Source organism: Dermochelys coriacea, chromosome 1 (assembly GCF_009764565.3).
Source record: "Dermochelys coriacea isolate rDerCor1 chromosome 1, rDerCor1.pri.v4, whole genome shotgun sequence".
NCBI lineage: Eukaryota > Metazoa > Chordata > Testudines > Dermochelyidae > Dermochelys > Dermochelys coriacea.
This window is the reverse complement of record NC_050068.2, coordinates 14,467,768-14,486,387: the sequence shown is the minus strand read 5'-3', so window position 1 is coordinate 14,486,387 and position 18,620 is coordinate 14,467,768. Positions and strand designations below refer to the sequence as shown.

The 18,620-nt window shown below is 47.9% G+C and overlaps 2 protein-coding genes across 5 annotated transcripts in view; both read right to left on the bottom strand.

Annotated features, from left to right (window-relative positions):
- Positions 1-3,263, bottom strand: part of MYO7A (myosin VIIA) — a 186,193-nt gene extending 182,930 nt beyond the window's left edge. Inside the window, exon 1 of one of the 2 annotated variants that reach the window (XM_043504070.1) lies at positions 3,056-3,263. The gene's annotated coding sequence lies outside the window, so the exon portion shown is untranslated. The remainder of the gene's footprint in view (positions 1-3,055) is intronic. The other variant, XM_038377727.2, reaches the window with a different exon arrangement.
- Positions 3,264-14,732: 11,469 nt separating this feature from the next.
- CAPN5 (calpain 5) overlaps positions 14,733-18,620 on the bottom strand; it is a 132,225-nt gene continuing 128,337 nt past the window's right edge. For all 3 annotated transcript variants that reach the window (XM_038387472.2, XM_043504064.1, XM_043504065.1), the window contains 2 exons: positions 18,097-18,233; positions 14,733-16,967 (listed from right to left, as the gene is read on the bottom strand). In XM_038387472.2, coding sequence (XP_038243400.1) covers positions 16,785-16,967; positions 18,097-18,233 — 320 coding nt within the window. In that variant the 3' untranslated portion in view covers positions 14,733-16,784. The remainder of the gene's footprint in view (positions 16,968-18,096; positions 18,234-18,620) is intronic.

Genomic DNA, 18,620 nt, shown 5'->3' with positions numbered 1-18,620 from the left:
GATGCTATGTGAAGTAAGACAAATAAGATGTGCTTACACCTAAGAGAGCCAGATGTAGTTTCTCCTGATTCCCTCCCCTGCCTGCTCGCCTCTTTCTGCTGAGCTCTGCAGCCATTCTCTGCAGCTCCAGGAAAGGCTTTGCTAACCTGTGAGCTGGCAATACCTTCATTAATCACAGAATAATCCTTTCCATGGTAACCCAAGGATTGTGAAATCACAAGTTAGCAAGCATGAGACAGAGACACTGGATGCAAACAGCTGGTCCAGGGAAAACAAAAAGTGATCGACATATCTTGCCCAGAATTACAAGGGGCAAATTAAATAGAAATAATACGACTGAGGGTGGGGGGGGGGGGCAGTGATGGGGTGTTGTACGTATGGGGCAGATTCTGATCTCAGCTCCACTGGTGTAAATCTGAAATAACTGAAAGGTTTGCCTCCTCCCCTCCCCCCCGCTGGTGATGGCTCATCTTAAGTGATCACTCTCCTTACAGTGTGTATGATAAAACCCATTGTTTCATGTTTTCTGTGTGTGTATATAAATCTCCCCACTGTATTTTCCACCGAATGCATCCGATGAAGTGCGCTGTAGCTCACGAAAGCTTATGCTCAAATAAATTTGTTAGTCTCTAAGGTGCCACAAGTCCTCCTTTTCTTTTTGCGAATACAGACTAACATGGCTGCTACTCAAACCTGAAGATAGAGGCAGTTCCTCCAAACTTACCCCTGTGGAACTGAGATCAGAAATCTCATCCTATATATTGAACTCACTCTGCACTCACTGAATTGCTCCTGGCACAGCACAATTGTTCTAACAGTGAAATGAAAAGCTTTCAATGACATAGTCAATAATCTCCACTGAAAAGCCCAGATCGCCAGCAGTTTATCATTATGGACTCACAATGACTAATAAATACAATTCAGATAAAGCTATTTGGAAACCAGTTGAACTCAGAGTTTGCCATGCAACAAGTGATAACATTCCAATCCTTACCGCCCATCTACCTAGGTCCTGAAGTGGCCCTCATTACCACAGTACCTAAGCACCGCTTAATCATTAAAGGGTTTTTCCTTACTGGTAGGGAAGTATTATCCCCATTTTGCAAATGGGGAATTGAGGCACAAGATAGACATACTAAGTGACTTGTCCAAGTTCCCACAGAGAGTCAGTGGCACAGCCAGGAGCAGAACCCAGCTCTCTTAAGTCCCCGTCCAGTGCTTTAAGCACAAGACCATGCTGCCTCTTCAGAGCTGTGTGGTGACCAAGAGCACTCCAGCTGTTCCAGGAAACCCATGGGGCCCTCACTGCAGGATCGGAGCTGGAACTATAATCCACACAGCTGGGCTTGACAGAATGAAGCCATGTTTTCATGGAACAGCTTCACTAAACGGCCAAAGCCTGACTGACCCGGTAGGGCTCTTTCATGGGGTGAGATCGGAATCCTTCCCACTGGACCATGGAGCCACTCCTGCATGAGCATGGCACCTTGGAGGCTGCAGGAGTGTCCAGGGCCTCTCCCAGCTCCCTCTGTGGAGGGTTTTGGCCAGGGGGAACCAGGAAGTCACAAATCCACCAGCCCCTCCCAACTCTAAACTCTCTGTCCACACAGCTTTGGAGGGAGCATTGTTCCACAGCGGAGAAGGGGATGCAGAGCACTCCTTTCTCCACAGCCTGCCCACCTGCATCATGGCCACACTACTTCCATGGCACGTAGGGCCTGAAAGGGCCACAGGGCCAAGACGACAAAGGATTTTACCCCCTAAGAGACTCAGTGTAACTGGAATTGCCTTGCCATCTGTGCCTTTTACTTAGCTCAGAAGCCAACCACTAACTGCCCGGGGTTAGGAAGAAGTTCCCCCAAATGGTAGATTGTTCTATAATTGCCAATGGGAAACCCTGGAACTGGCCACGATCAGAGACAGGACCCACTGGTCTCATCCACTCTGGCAATTCCTACGTTCTACAGAAGCGTTAATGTCGGCAAGTCCCTTCATGATTTGGGATCTGAGGCCATTTTCTCCGTCGTGTCGTCATTTGCAGAATCTTTGGTGTTCATCCTTCGGAGGCCAGTGCTGGCGCTCCCCTTCTCACACCCACGCACAGCAGGTGGGGAGCACGGCCCGAAAAGAAACATTCTTCTCTGCCAATGAATTCAGCCTCCTTGTTGTTATGAAGTGACCCAAGCTAAATTAAGTAGATGCATGGAAAGTACAGAGCTCTTTAATCCTTACTATGGAGGCAAAGCAGGACAATGAGTCCTGGACAAATATGGCTCTGAACATTTCTGGGAAGTTTTTACTTTTAGGCAGAGTTGATTTAGACTAGGACACCGGACCGGATTCACGTATCAGTGAATTTTTAATAACTCTTTAGGTATGCGGTGTCCCGCAGCCCAACCCTACCACAAATACTCCAGCTGAACCCTTCATTTTCCTCAAACGGTGGAAACCACTAAGGAGATTATGGACACTGATGCGTCTAAAAGAACAACCGAGGATTCACGGGCATGATTCTGGTGTAATCGAAATCAGCAAACACTCTGATATTAACAGCTACGATGAGAGAGCCTGAATGCACAGTTTGACAGGATTGGCAAGTGCACGAAAGCTTATGCTCAAATAAATTTGTTAGTCTCTAAGGTGCCACAAGTACTCCTTTTCTTTTTGCGAATACAGACTAACACGGCTGCTACTCTGAAGCAAGTGCACTGACAGCTTTGTTGTTAATAACCTGTGAGAACCTACATTTTAAACAAAGCGTCTTAGTGGGGCTGCATCGCTTTGAAAAAGCTCTGCCCCTGATTCAAAGCCCATAGTGACACCAGCAAAGCCAGGCAGAAAACTCCACCATGCAAATAACTATTAAATGGTAGCAACTGCCGACTCAGACAGGCTGGGACACAAAAAAGCAAGCAAACCACCCAGTAAAGTGTTAATGTATTTACTGCCCAGAGAACCCACAGCTCTAAGAGGCTTTCCAGCAAATCCTTAAGAATCAAAGAATCCAGACATCCTGTGCTGTACAGCCCCAGACCGGCACTGGTTACTGACTTACCTTAGTAGTACATGGAACCACCGTCTCCTTGAGTGCTCAGTGAATAGTCCAGGCTCCAGGGAAGCCCAGTCTGCCTGGCGAAGAGATTAATATCCCAGGTAAATGAACAGCCCCCGTCTGGAAAGAGTTAAAGCACGGACCCTTCTCCTCGCCTGCCTGCCTGTCTCTCTCTCTGTGCCTGCTTTGGTTACAGTACCTGGTACAGTGGAATTGCCTCCCCATTCATACTCACTGATCCTTCTTACTGAGGGGAGGAGCTGAGGAGCGATTACAGAAGTGATGCTTGGGATCGCACTGACACAGGGTGCAGCTGGAGGCCTGGATTTTAAAGGGCAAGATGACAGCTACACGCCTGTCAGAACTTCTCCAGCCCCAGGACCCGATCCTGTTTTCCTGAACTCACTGGGAGGTTTGGATGATTGTTTGTTTGTTTTGCAGTAGCACCACAGTATCCAGTCAAGGCCAGGGACCCATTATTAGGAGGGACCTAATACAATTACAGGCCACAAGAAGAAAAGGAGGACTTGTGGCACCTTAGAGACTAACAAATTTATTTGAGCATAAGCTTTCATGAGCTACAGCTCACTTCATGCATCCGATGAAGTGAGCTGTAGCTCACGAAAGCTTATGCTCAAATAAATTTGTTAGTCTCTAAGGTGCCACAAGTGCTCCTTTTCTTTTTGCGAATACAGACTAACACGGCTGCTACTCTGAAAACTGTCATTATACAGGCCACAGTGAGCCTTAAAAGGAGACACTAATACAAGGAATGTGTGAAGAATGCAGGACTGATCCCCCCTCTAGATACCTGTGCAGGATTGTACCTGCTCAGCTGTCCCAAGCTGGTGAAGTTTACAGTCTAAAAAGAGGCATCAACCCAACCAGATGTACTGCCAGACCCACTGGGGGTGGTACAGTAGCTTATCCGATTTATCTGCAAGCTAAGAAGCTCCAACCTGCTAAGAATTTTAAGACAATCAACTTTGTTATGACTGAGTTACTACAAGACCAATATTTCCAAACCAGAGCACCTAGGCTTGGACTTCCAAATACAAATCGAGCAACCTAAACGGAAGGGGCTTCATTTACAAAGGAGTGTCCGAGTGCCCAGAAATCACTGCGGGCACTAGGTGCTCAGCGTTCTACAGATCAAGCCATGTATATTTAGATGCCTCGGTAGCAGGGGTTAAGAGCTTAACCTCAGGCACCCAGGTTTGAATATTTTGTCCTCAGCTTGTAAATGAATATGAATGAATTCAATACATAGAAACTAGGGCTGTCAAGCGATTAAAAAACTTAATCTATTAAACAATAACAGAATACTGGCTATAACAGTGGGGGGTTCCTCAGACGTTCTTGTCAACTGCTGGAAATGGCCCACCTTGATTATCACTACAAAAGGTTATCTCCCTCCTCCCCCTTTGCTGGTAATAGCTCATCTTAAGTGATCACTCTCCTTACAGTGTGTATGACAACACCCATTGTTTCATGGTCTCTGTGTATATAAATCGCCCCACTGTATTTTCCACTGAATGCATCCGATGAAGTGAGCTGTAGCTCACGAAAGCTTATGCTCAAATAAATTTGTTAGTCTCTAAGGTGCCACAAGTACTCCTTTTTTTAAAAAAATAACTGCACTCAAAAATAAAACAATGTAAAACTTTAGAGCCTACAGGTCCACTCAGTCCTACTTCTTGTTCAGCCAATCAAGTCTGTTTACATTTGCAGGAGAGAATGCTGCCTGCTTCTTATTTACAACGTCACCTAAAAGTGAGAACAGGCGTTCTCATGGCACGGTTAGAGCCAGTGTGGGAAGATATTTATGTGCCAGATGTGGTAAAGATTCATATGTCCCTTCATGCTTCAACCACCTTTCCAAAAGATGTGTCCATGCTGATGATGGGTTCTGCTCAATAACAATCCAAAAAGCAATGTTTTGGTTTTTCCTGAAAAATGGGATGTTTTAAAATAAAAGTTATCAAAACCATCAGCGGCACGGTTAGCGAGATATTTTTGGTTATCCCAAACCTGAGTTTTTGGTGACCAAACCAGCTTATCCAAAATTTTTTGATAAAAGTTTGAACCCTTTGGAAAAGCAGCTGGGTCTATTTTTGAACACTTTGGAAACAAAATGACGTCAACATTTTGAAATGGTCTCAAAACGAGTTTTGCATTTTTTGCCCACTCTCCGTTGTGGGTGGAGGGGAGCAGGCAAAGTTGGAGGGCAATGCAGGAGAAATGGGATGATGTTCTCTGATCTGTGTTACACCAGATGATCTAGTGGGCCGTAAAACTTGATGATATAGTGGCAACACTTGAAGAATGAGGCCAAGCCACAAGTGATTTTGGTTCCCCAGCCTGAGATTCTGTAAAGGAACCGGCTTGTCAGAAAGTGCTGAGGCCCCGCCCGCTGGAAATCAGCCCCCTTTAAGGTGTCTCTCCAGACACCCGAGAACCCAGATACCCCCAAATCACTCTGGACTTTTTGTGAACTTTGGCCTGAATGTGTAACACCTGCAGGAAGGACAATGAGGGAAGTGATGGATTTGGAAAGAGGGTTGGGGATAGCAAACCCAACGATGGCTGGGTGTACCCAGACCCTCTCTGGCTCAGGCTGAGGAAGGCAGCCTGGACCACACAGTGTTAACGTACAGGCTCCTGCCTACGCTCTGATCTGAAGCGAGCCACCCTGGAATGGATTGCTGACTACGATACACAGCGTGATCAGTCCCTAGGGAAAAGGCCCCACCTTGCTGGGGGAATTAGTCAGTAGCATCCAACCTGCCTGCAGTGTGCGTGAAGACAGCAGCTGGCGCTCTCCCATGGACCTACCACCGATTTCCCCTGTGTGCACTCCAGCATCTAGAGCCTAGCGTACATGTGTGGCTGGAGAGAAGCAGCCCATGGATCCTCTGCCTTGGCCAGCGACCACTCAGAACAGCCTCCCGCAACCCTTGGATCACTAGCTAACCCCCAACAATTTAATGGCTTGGGCACTGGCCAAATCAGGGTTCCAACTGGGCCCCTAGAAGGTGCGGTCCTAGGACCAGGAACCTGGCTGAGATTCTTGCCATCAATTAATTTCAACAGGCCCTGTCTGTTTGTCAGGAGCCCCTCGATTCCTGCAGCCTGGCTCTGCTCCGGGCTGGATTAGTGCTTAGGCATGTTCCTCGGGCCCAAATTCATGCGGTGAGCCCAACCTGAGCGGCGCAGTGCCCCATGATGCCATTCATGGTGCCAGGTCATGACGCCACTCACTCACATGTGGCCTGGCCACCCCTCTCCTAATGGGGGAGCAGGCCAAATTGCCAGGCCAAACCTGAGTGGGCAGTAGGCCAGTGCTGCCCCTCCTCATCGCAGCCATGGAGCCAGCTCCTGCACCCGGGCTCCCCCCAGTGGCCTGATCAGCCTTGCCCCACTTCTAGCAGCCTGTCCCCTCTGCGCTGCCTTGCTCAGCGACAGCCTCAAGGCCTGCACCAGGGATGGGAAGCTGCAGAGAGTTCCTGCGGGGGTGGCGAGGAGCCAGCCAGGAGAGCGGTGGTGGGGAGCACTGCGGGGGTGGGAGGTAGACACAAGATGGATAACAGGGCAGTGTCTGTGCAGCAGGAGCCAGTGGCCGGGGCGCTGGAACAATTTTTATAGTGGGGGTGCTGAGAGCCATTGAACCAAATTGTAAACCCTGTGTATGATGGAAACCACTTCAAGCCAGGGGGTGTGGCAGCACCCCCAGCATCCCCAAGTTCCAGCACTTATGCCTGTGGTTGAATAGCCTGGATAGGAGAGGGTTAACTAAGCAACAGCTGAGCAGCAGGAGCAGACCCTGAGTTAACAGATCACTTGTGTAGCTGTGCTGGTCAGGACATAGGGATCATTTTGCCTGCCACTGAAATGCAGCCACTTCTGGGGCAGAACACAGTAGCTCTTCAACAGCACACAGCAACAATGCACAACTGTTCAGGGCAGGCAGGGAATATAAATGCATCCCCAGTGCGGGAGCATCTCGATTAACTGTGTGCCTAGCCCCAGGGATGGGTTAAGCCCGGCCTGGCTCTGATGATGCGTTCACCGCCCCCTCTGGCGGTTCCTGCTCACTCCCTCCCTTGTACTGGGGGCCAGAGCAGGAGGCAGGGGAACCAGGATCTCAGGCCAAGAGCAGGTTTCAGAGTAGCAGCCGTGTTAGTCTGTATTCGCAAAAAGAAAAGGAGGACTTGTGGCACCTTAGAGACTAACAAATTTATTTGAGCATTGCCGGCTGGCAGTGGAGAGCCCCACAAACAGGAGGCACAACAGCACCACCTTGTGGACATGGGCTACAATCCTTCCCTCTATGCAGATCACAGTGGGAGTTTTGCACACATCAAGGAAACATCAATCCGTTTACCTCTTGTTAAACAAAAGTGAGCTGTGATCCCCAGCGGGTTCTTTTAACTCACAAGCAAGGTCCTAAGTGGCTATTGCCCAGCTGTCTAATTGATCTGTCCTCTCCCTCCTCATTGGTGAAATTCCCCACTGTGCAGAGAGACGTTTGCAATAGTTTTCAGAGTAGCAGCCGTGTTAGTCTGTATTCGCAAAAAGAAAAGGAGTACTTGTGGCACCTTAGAGACTAACAAATTTATTAGAGCATAAGCTTTCGTGAGCTACAGCTCACTTCATCGAAGAAGTGAGCTGTAGCTCACGAAAGCTTATGCTCTAATAAATTTGTTAGTCTCTAAGGTGCCACAAGTACTCCTTTTCTTTTTGCAATAGTTAAATCTCTCTTAAGACCTATTTGAAAGGGTTGAGAAGGGGATAAATGGTGCGTAGGGCTCATGCTGGCTCTGCACTGGAGTGAATTTCACCCTGTAATCCCAGCCAAAGATTAGTGAAATCAGCAGGTGTGGGGAAAGCTAGGGAGGTAGAAGGGACAGCAGCTGTGGCAGGAAGGAGACGAGAAAACGGATCCGTCCTTGTTTTCTACCTCGTCCCATGATCTGATGCATGTTTCACTCCAGAGGGGATGCCTTTCAGTGCTTGGTAATGCCATCCCTGGGTGCATAATCGTAAAGTGCTGTGGGACCCTTTGGAAAGAAATGTCCTATATATCTGTAATACAACACATTATCCAAAGATGCCTAAGCACAACACACACTTTACAGAATGATTACAAGCAAAGTGTTACCAAGCGTCATAGGGATCATTTTGTCTGCCACTGAAATGCAGCCACCTCTGGGGCGGAACATAGCAGCTCTTCAACAGCGCACAGCAACAATGCACAACTGTTCAGGGCAGGCAGGGAAGAATACTGCACCCAGTTAAACGACAAGGAAATATTCAGCTAGAAAACTGACAATGGGCTGGGAAAAGTCTAATATTAGCTGCTGAACTGCAGTCTCCCAGATCACAGGCATTCGTGCAGTTACAGCCCTGTCCCAACTCTCTCTGTTCTGATGGTTAAACCATTAGAAGCACAGGGCTACACTGTGCACAGGTGAGACGTGGGCCCTCAAGCGACTTTCCCCATCCCTTGTCTCCCTGCATAGGTCCCAGCACCAAGCAGGTTGGTGAATGCACAGACTGTGCTAGTGTAATGCCAACACTGGCATGAGGCAACCCCCTAAGAAGATGAAAGTGCATACAGGGCTCCTCCCCCAATGTGCTGGCAGGCTGGCCAGGAAGAACCACGCTGCTGCAGGATCCATGCGGGACTCCTGGCGGAAGCCCTTCTGGGGCTGTGCTGGTGCAGGGGTGGGACAGAACTGACCAGGTATAACACAAAGGCTCAGCCACAGAAACCTCAGCTCAGAGACGAGCCTTTGTGGATCCCAGCGTTTCCAAAAGGAGAAGAGCAGCAAGTGCAAAGGGGGACAGCCTCTGCCCGAGCGGGGCCCCTGGCAGCTGTGAAATGCCAAAGGCATCTCACAGGGATATTTATTTTCAGCGCTTCCATCATGGACGTGCACACACATCTCACCAGCCATGACTGGGTGGGCCTTTGGAGGGATGGAGCCTCTGGGGTGAATTAGGAAGCTTGAGTCCCTCTTCTGGAGGGGGACTGAGGATGTGCCCAAGCCCATTGTTCTCAGGAGTGAGAGAAGTCTCCCCTGCAAGCCCAGGGGTGAGAAGGAGTGTGGCTAGACACGGCTGCTCCCTTCCATTTCCTCCTTTCCCACTCATCCCATAAAGGGCTGGTCAGCCAGTCTGCTAGAGGAGTTTAGTGCCTGATCCCAGCAGCCTCCCCAACCCTCCCCTATGCAGGCAGAGTTCTGAATGTGGCCTTAAAGCCCCAGATCCAACTCCCACAGAGCTGCCCCCTTCCAGCAGCAGCCTCTCCACACCCCGCCCCCCTCCCCCAGCCTTCTGCCTTCCATCAGGCCCTTCCAGCATAAATTGTGGAGACTCTAGCATTGCTGATTGTTTGGCTGTTTTAATCTCCTTCCTCCCTCTGTAGCTCTTCAGGGCTTTTCTGGTGGTTTTATACAGTACCAGGCACACAGCAGGGCTCTGCACATACATAGAAATGTTAGTGTTTGAGCCAGGGGAAACCAGGGGCTTAGCAAGGAAGGACTGGAACCATTTCTTGTATTGGGCCCCTCCTGCTCCTTCATGTTTTAAAGTCTCTTTATAGTATAAAGAAAAGGAGTACTTGTGGCACCTTAGAGACTAACAAATTTATTAGAGCATAAGCTTTCGTGAGCTACAGCTCACTTCTCACGAAAGCTTATGCTCTAATAAATTTGTTAGTCTCTAAGGTGCCACAAGTACTCCTTTTCTTTTTGCGAATACAGACTAACACGGCTGCTACTCTGAAACCTGTCTTTATAGTATGACTTTACATTCCCCTTGATTCTATTGTAAACTGGATAGGGCAGGGAATAGTTAGCCACAATTTGTCCATTACATATGTTAGCAGGGTCTGAATGGATTTCCCCCTGACAGCTAGCTGGGAAGGGGAGAGACTTCAGGTGCAAACTGTATTTACACCTACTATGCTTAGATATCCAGCAGATAGAGTGGTGTTGCTCAAAGTAATCAACTTTGGTTGGTGTTGGATTACAAACAGTTAGTATGGAATGCAGGGGTAGTGAAATGCTGTTATCCATGTTGTTGTCTTTATTGTATGAATAAAGGGGAGCAGAACTGAGCTTAACCTGTCCCAACTGAGGGGGCCACCCTCAGCTGAAAGGACCTCATTAAGCCAGGACCTCATTAAGCTCGAAAACCAGAGCTGTGTGAAAATAAGATAGATAAGGACAAATGTCCCAGCTAGGAGAGATGGACTGACCCTAAGGGTCCTTGGTCTGGTTTAACCTGTTCCTGCCTGCTGGGTTCAAAGAAAGAACTAAATAGGCTTCTTTGGGAGCCTCTTTGTTGTTTTAAAATGCTTAATGAGAGCTGAAATCACTCGTGGTAGGACCGTGTTTCTGCCCAGCCTGCTAAGAGCTAAAAATCACTAGGAGACTGACCTGCAGAGATTACAGCAGAGAAACAGGTAGCAGCAGAAGGTGACTGAGGGGCAGCCAGGGCAGCCAGCCACAGCAAGTGCTCAGAGGGTGGAGCAAGCAAGGTGCCTTCTTCCTTGGGTAGGAAGTGAACTCACACAGATGCACCTCTAAATGCTGGGTCCTCTCTGACCAAGGACAACCACCGTGAGTGTGGCAGGGTGAGGAAGCAGAGGAGGGCACAGTCAAGGAACTTTTGGTTGTAGAACTCAAGAACACCAGGCAGAAGACTCTGCCCCATGCACTCTGGGGTTGGGGTCCTGCTATCAGTTTTAGGTTTATGAATCCTGTTTGTGGCATTTTCCCTAATTAATGTCAGGTGACTTCCATCCTTTCATTAAAAGTTTCTTTTCTACATTCAGACTCTGTGCTTGCGAGTGGGGAAGCATGGCCTCTGAGGGACCCATGGGTGGTGTGTAATTTTCCCAGTTTACTGGGTAGGGGCTCAAGCCGGTTCTGTGTTGTATTGTTGAAAAGGAACCTCTAGATATTGAATCTGGTCCTGGTTGCTGTTGGCTCCACCTGGCAGAAGGGTTACATGTACTTACCGTGATATAATAATCAATAATACTCAGTGTGTGTGCTATTGGTGTGGAACTCACCTCTTTGTCTGTTTGCAGGGATTCCTCTGGTGGCAGTTTCCTTCCTCTTTAGTAGAGGAGCCTGCTGGGAAAGGCCTGCTTTGTGAAGGTGGCTTAATTGGGGAAGAGGGGAATTGAGGCTCAAAGGCAGCGGGCTTTCTGGGAAATGTAGTCTTAGGCTGAAAGCTCAACTATGGGAAACGGACATAGGGGCCTGATTTGATTCTCAGTTACACCGCTGTAAATCTGCGGTAACTGCATCAACCTCAGTGGCATGCGTGGGTGCAGAATTTGGGTCTCTAACTTGATGAAGGCACTTCCCTGGAATTAAAGAGGCGTGGTTTTAGTTCACACTATCACCAGGTTGCATCATCAGTGGGTTTTGTGGTCTGCTACTATCCAATTTGTAAGTTCTCAGCCCTCTTTATGAATTACATCTGTGTGTTTTGCTGCAACAGTAAGGCATGTGTCTATGCCAGTGGTCCCCAAACATTTGAGGGTTGCATTCCCCTTACATTGTCCGTGCCCCCCTCGCCCCCCAGGGCTGCAGCCAGGGGTAAGGGGCCAAGGCTGGGCTGTGAGAGGAACCACACTGAGGCTGGTGAAGGGGCCAGGAGCTGAGAACATCGCTGGAGGTGGGACCAGAGCAGATCTGGGGTGCCCACCCCGCCAGGGGATGCACCCCACAGTTTGGAGACCTCTGGTCTATGCCATGCCAAGAGTTCTAGACTACTATGATATCCAAGGTAACTCATCCAATCTGCATGCAATAAGTTCATTGGTCACATGAGGGAGACTGCAGAGAGGGTGGATTACCTGGCCCAACTGCCCACTCAGTATAGCATAGACAAGAAGCCCAAACACACACACAGCCCCTCACTGCGGCATGCACTCACCCCCTCCCAATTCGCCACCTACACAAATCTTCCAAGGGTGTCATTCTGTTTGGATGTCGCACTGACGCCCAGCATGTCAGCGGAGTCAGCCTGAAGCGATGCAAACAGCCACCGGCCGGGCTGAGAGCTCTTTTGGTTACAGTATCACCAGGTCCAAACACCACTGGGAGACTTCAATGGAGTGTTGGCGTCCAAAGGGTCCCTGGCAGTTGATCAGACAAAGTGGGGTAATGGTCATGTGGGGTATCAGAAGGGGTGCTGGGGTCAGCCCCATGCAATAACTTCAGGGCACACGTGCGAACAGTAACACTGCCCATACAGCCCACCAAATGGACACAAGCCCCCCATTACTGGTGTTGTGTACACACAAGACGTTACAAAGTACAAAGTACGGGAGACAGCATGGGCTTTCAGCTATTAGTCTATATTTAAGCTCCTGACTGGAAGTGGCCTGGCTGTCAGAGGTGCTGAGCATGTCTATCTTCCACTGACTGTTAAGGCAGTTGGGTTTGCTCCTGGGTGGATAAAAATCAATTTTAAAAAATCAGATTTTTAAAATTTAAATTGGATTTTTTTTGATAAAATGCTTTTTGAGGGGAAAAAAACTATCTAAAGATAGTTTTAATTAAGATACATTATAGATCAAAGATATCTCATCATGGAATAGGGATTATAAATTCTAATTCTATGGTATAAGACAACATATTCATGGAATGTTTAAGAAAAGTTTTGTAAATGAGTTCCAATAGTTCATGGATAGGGACCGAATTTTATAAGTTTCCAGAGGCTTCTGTATAGATTATTTAGGTTAATCTTTCTATCTACCCAGTGGGATTCAGTACTCAGTCTAGAAGATACCATTAGAGATGCTTAGTTTTGCTGTTAAAGAAAAAAAATACATAACATTGTTGTTTTAGCTAAATAAAACAATTTAAATGTCTGTCTGGTGATGTTCTCCTCCTAATGCAGCATGGCAAGAAAACCCTTCAAATATTAATGATTAACCTATTGAATTGGAGATGGTTCACCTCCCAGTGACTTCATAAATATCTGCTTCAATTACCTTTGGTAAATGAAATAACCAAATAATCATTCATTTTCTGATATAGCTGTAAAACAAATCTGAAAAGTTTTCAAAATAAATCACTTTAAAAATGTATAGTGTGTACCTTCTAAAAATGAAACCTATATCTATCTCCGAGTTGTGAAGAATATGTATTGAGGTTATAACAACCAACAAGAATACACTTTTATGTAGAAATCCATGATTAACTTGAGTCTTCCTGACTAGTGATATAAATCAAATCCACCCTGGTTTGCTCAGCACCTCTGAAAGTTGGACCGCTTTAGTTCCTGTGCCTAACCGTGGGCCCCCAATGAAAATGTCGACGCTGCTGCCCACATGGCAGGCCGTGATACCTGAGCTGATTTCACCTTCTCCGCTAGATGGATTTCCTGCCCTTTTTGAGTGTCCCCTTGAAATAGCTTCAGGGGTTGGAGGGCAAGCAGCCCATTTCCCCATCTCTAGTGGCTTCAGGGGAACAGACAGCAGAGCAGCTCCCCTGCTGCACCTTCTGGGGTATCTCCACCTCACTCACTCCTGCTGGTGTAGGGGTGGTGAGAGTCCCTTCCTGCCCCCTCCCCCATCTCATAGCTCTATCCTGTCTGGGAGGGATGCAGGGGCTTTTCTGCCATTCCCTTTCTTCTGCCTCTATGAGTATGACCAGGGCCTTCGCCTTGAAGGACTTTACCCATTTTTTTCCCTAGCTGTGGAGGGAGATTTCTTTCTCCTGTTTGCTCCCCTTCCCTATGGGGCAGAGGGGCCGCAACACGAGGGCACTCAGTTTCCTCCTGTGACTCTCCTGCAATGGAGGCAGAGAGGGAGGGAGTGTGGCGTGGGGGCCCAGCGGTGCGACGGAAGCATACAGTACCGTCATGAGAGTTTGCTGGCTGTAAGCTCATCAGGTAGTCCAGGCAATTCCTCCAATAGCTCTACAGCGATGCCACCAACACCTAAAGGAAAACGCCCGAAGTCTCATGGCTTTCAGAAGGCCCCCCACAGCATCCTGTCCCTGCTTCTTCCTCTGTGACCGTCTGTTCGGCACGTAAATAAAAATTTGTGGGGGGTGGAAGGATGAAATCACCTGGAGCTGCAGCTACTCCTGTAGGGCTACCATGCAGCTCGCTGGTAGTAATAAGGCCGCAGAATGTAGCACTGCACAGATTCAGATGCTGCCAGGGGAAACCCCCCCAGGGCACATGAATTACACTGGTGGCCTCTCCTGCCCCTCAAGCAGCCCAGAATTAGGGCACAAAAGGCTTGCACAGAACAGAGTCTCACACATAGTATGGGGGCAGGGATCCATTGCCACTGGAATGCTGCTTTTCTGGCGTGAGAAAAGGAGTAAACTTTAACCACCGCAGCTCTTACCTGGACCCGATCCACATTCTCCAGCAGGTCTGTCTGTGCCATGGCCGACTGTCTTTCAGGAGGAGAAGAGTTCTAGGGACTGGAAAGTTGCACCTTGACACCGTGTGGCTCATGGCCAGGTACAGTGTAAGGGTTTGCTCTCAGATGAGAAGGATGCACATTCCCTTTCCCCATTGAGTGAATGTTTATTAGTGTAATCGGGTGTGCATACTAGTAGCTGTTTACTGACTTCACCTTAAGATCATGCCCATGACTTGGCTTGAATTAAAAGCTGGCAGAGAAATCAATTCAAAATGGAAGTTTATTGAAAAGAATCTAAAACTGAATAACCCAATCCATACAGTAGCCCTTGGGTTTGTGAAAGGGTTATGGAAGATCACGATATTTGGAACTGAGGGCGTTCAAATGAAATATATGCAATTTATTTATAGAAGGTACAATCTGTACAATTTTGGCTTTTATTTTTTTTTAACTGCATGTTTGGACTGCTCTTTGATCTGGTACAGCATGACATTTGGATGCTTTTGGTATACAAAGACATTTCCCCAGCCCATTTTAATACATACACACCACACAGTTTATGTAAATAAAATACAATATTGGATTCTTTGTGAGGAATGAAATGATTGATGGAAATAGCAGGCATTAAATCAAAGACAGCTCCTAGACCAATGAGGCTGACTGTAAAGTGCTGATCTGTCCCCAAAAAAACAAACAAACTAATTTAACTTAAAACTTCTATTCATTTTACTGAAGTGGAAAAGACAGCAACATTTACAATGGAATGTCAATAACTCCACTCCCCAAATCTGCTTTAAAAATAAAAGAGATCCAAATAAATGATGTAAGAAAAGATTCTTCTGTGGAGGGGGAATAAAGCCTACTTCTATAATTTTGTTTCTTAAGAGAAAGAAAAACTGACCTAAAAGGATTACAAATATTAAGACATTTTGGTCCTGATACAATATGATGAAATTAAAAAGGATGTAAAAACTCATCTTTCCTGTCATTATGGCTTGCTTGTCTGTAAGAAATAGACAAGATAGTTTGTGTATTGTGTAACTTTCCCTAGGAGCTAGTTCAGTGGTCCCCAAACTTTTTCACTTGCACTCCCCCACTCCCCATCGGAGGGGGGCAGGAGGTAAGTGGGGCAGGACAGGGGAGAGGGAGCTGCGCTCCAGAGATGGGGTGGGGGGTGAAGGGGCTGGGCGGGGGAGGGGGAGCCACACTCCAGAGGTGGGGGGAGGTGAGTGGGGCATAAGGGGGAAGGGACAACTGCACTCCGGAGGTAGGGGGGTGACTAGGGTAGGAGTGGGAGGGGAAGCCGTGCTCTGGAGGTGGGGGGAGGTGACTGGGGCAGGACGGGGAGGGGGAGCTGTGCTCCAGAGGTGGGGGAGGAGGGGGGGCAGGGAGCCATCCCTCAGTGCTCCTCTGGGCTCCAACAGCAGCGCCTGCTGCTCTTCCTGCCCCCGGTGGCAGAGGCCAGTTACTGCGAGAAACTAGACTGTCTGGGCGGTTGGACCTGGGGCTGGAGCAGAGCTGGGGGCAGAGCGGGGCTGGTTGGTGCTCCCCCCCCCGATGTTCCTCAGCAGCCCCCTAGGGGGGCATGCTCCACAGTTTGGGGACTACTGAACTAGTTAAAGGGGCCAGATTGGCTTTTCCATTTCCCCCTCTCCCAATTATCAATGAAAGACTGGCGTTGATACTTGGCAAGGTAGACCACACCCAGCTGGAAGTGAGACAGCAGGCACTGGGTGGTGCAGCCATAATCTCCGCCTGCCCAAGGAGGATGGGATTCATTGTTTTGGAAAGACTGTGGACATTTTCTCCTTCCAGCTGCTCTACAACCAGTGTACAAACCTGGGCTCACTATGCATACAAACGTCCATATACATTTATACCACATGTTATCCACTTTTCTGAGATGCCTCCACAGATATATGATTAAAAGAGACTTCAGTGATGATGAATTTCCATACGGTGTCTAAAACCAAGCAGGTAAATCAAAGAGGCATATTGCTTGGTGGGACCAATCTGCCCATCTCTGGGGGTGCGCGACATCTCCATGTAAACAAACAGCATCAGGGCATCCCACTCCGGCTGTCACAGAATGTACCATATGCCCAGTGCTTTTACACTGGCACAAACCATTTAGTATTGGCTACAAATGATGCCTCGTGAGGAAAAGAATCATTTTGGTTCCCAAAAAGGCACCTTGTTTAAGGTTGAAAACATAAGACTGGCCCCTTTAAGTGTGATGCATGCATAGGTCATACACTCTTGCAGATGGTATATATATTTTATATTCACATATATGGCTCCAGAAGAAGACTCCTTGAGAAGCTAGACATTGGTGAGTTTGCTACTGCTGAGCAGTCTCACAGCAATGCTTCCTGAAATGCCACTGGATTTTTTGTTCCCCTTGTCTTGGAGATGAAGGGTTTGCTGTGACAGACGGTCATCGGGGTCACCAGTTAGGGCCACCTGGCCCAGGAACTCGTCACTTATAATGTTATGGTTCCAGATCTAGAGAAACAAAACACAAAATGGGTGCTGTTCCTGTTGGGCCACATGCAGGCTTTCTGCTGCAACCTATTCTGCACATACAAATATCTGTACAGGATATATGGGATGCCTTTATCATTCTATTCTTGCTGTTATTGATTAGTTCTCTTGCAGTAGCACCGAGAGGCCAGATGAGATCAGGGCCATATTGTGCTGGGTGCTGTACATACGAGAAGCGAGACAGTCCCTGAGCTGAACAGCTTACAGTCTAAATAGACAAAACAGACAAAGGGTGTAAGAAAGGAAGTATAGTTATCTCCGTTTTACAAATGGGGACCTGGGACACGAAGTGACTAAGTGACTTGCCCAAGGGCGCACAGGAAACCTGTGGGGGCCAGATCTCCTGGAACTTAACCTGTAGACCAGCCTCTCTCTCCACCTCTGCAGCTGGTGAATCTTGATCTTCCTCCACTTTTGAAATGGTCACTCGGCTAATCATTTTCCTGGGTGGATGAGTGGACTTTTTAACCCTTGTCACTGGCCATACAGAGGGTATTTTAATAATGATGTGATAACTTGTGTCCTTGCCTCTCCCAGGATTAGATACACACTTCCTCTGATCCCTGCAGGTTGGGGTCGGAACGACAGCATGGAAGCATAGAAGTGACTACAGGAGCTGAAAGGCAGTGGAGAACCAGACCCCACATTCCTTTTGTTTTTAGGGCTCCCTGAAGAGGCTACACTTGATGTGAAAAGTTTCTGTATAATGAGCCAACTCCTGAAGCCCTTACTGAGTTCTTATTACTGAATCCAAACTTGGGCAAACTCCCATTGACTTTAGTGGGAATTAGATCAATGAAGAGCTTAGTAAAAAGGCTTGACAATTTGGCCACTAGTACCTACGCATTGTCTAACACACCAGACCTCCTTAAGCTCACATTTCTGCTTAAGAACTTGACAAATTAATACTTTTCACTTAACACATTAAATAATTGGGCCTCACAATCCCCCAGGAGGCAAGTATGAGCATCACTGTTAGACAGGGAAACTGAGTAACAAAGTATTAAGATGAAATAGCCAATGCTGCCCTGCAGATCAGGGAATAGAAACTGAGTCCCGCTCGCTCTCCACAGATTGGCCTTCTAGTCACCTGCACAATGATGGGCTGTCCTGCCTTCTTGCGATAGAAGAGACCTTTCACATCAAACTCTGGAGCCAGGGTGTTTTTCTGCACTGGAGATCGAATTTTGTTCCCTTCGCACTTTATGATCACGTACGGGTCTGCTCCTGGGTAGAGGAAAGAGAATTTACCCTGCTGCAGCTAACATCATTCCTCCTAACCCTTGCTTGGGTCACTCCTGACAGTGGGTATTATAGCCTATAACCCACAAATGGCAGCAGAAAATCAAGCGAACTCTGTAAAATGGGGACAGTGATGCTCGCCCACCTACGCAATGTCCTTTGAGATCTACAGATGTCGGGGCCAAGGTTCATTTGCATTATGCATGATGTCACCTCGGATGTGGTCTAGCAGCTGAGCAAACCAGCAAACAGTGAAGTGACAACATCACTGTAACATACAAGCTCAGATGTTCCAAACTGACTAGTGATTTTGGGTGCCCAGCTTGAAACGCTCTGAAGAGGCCTGATTTTCTGACAACGGGTGCTCAGCAT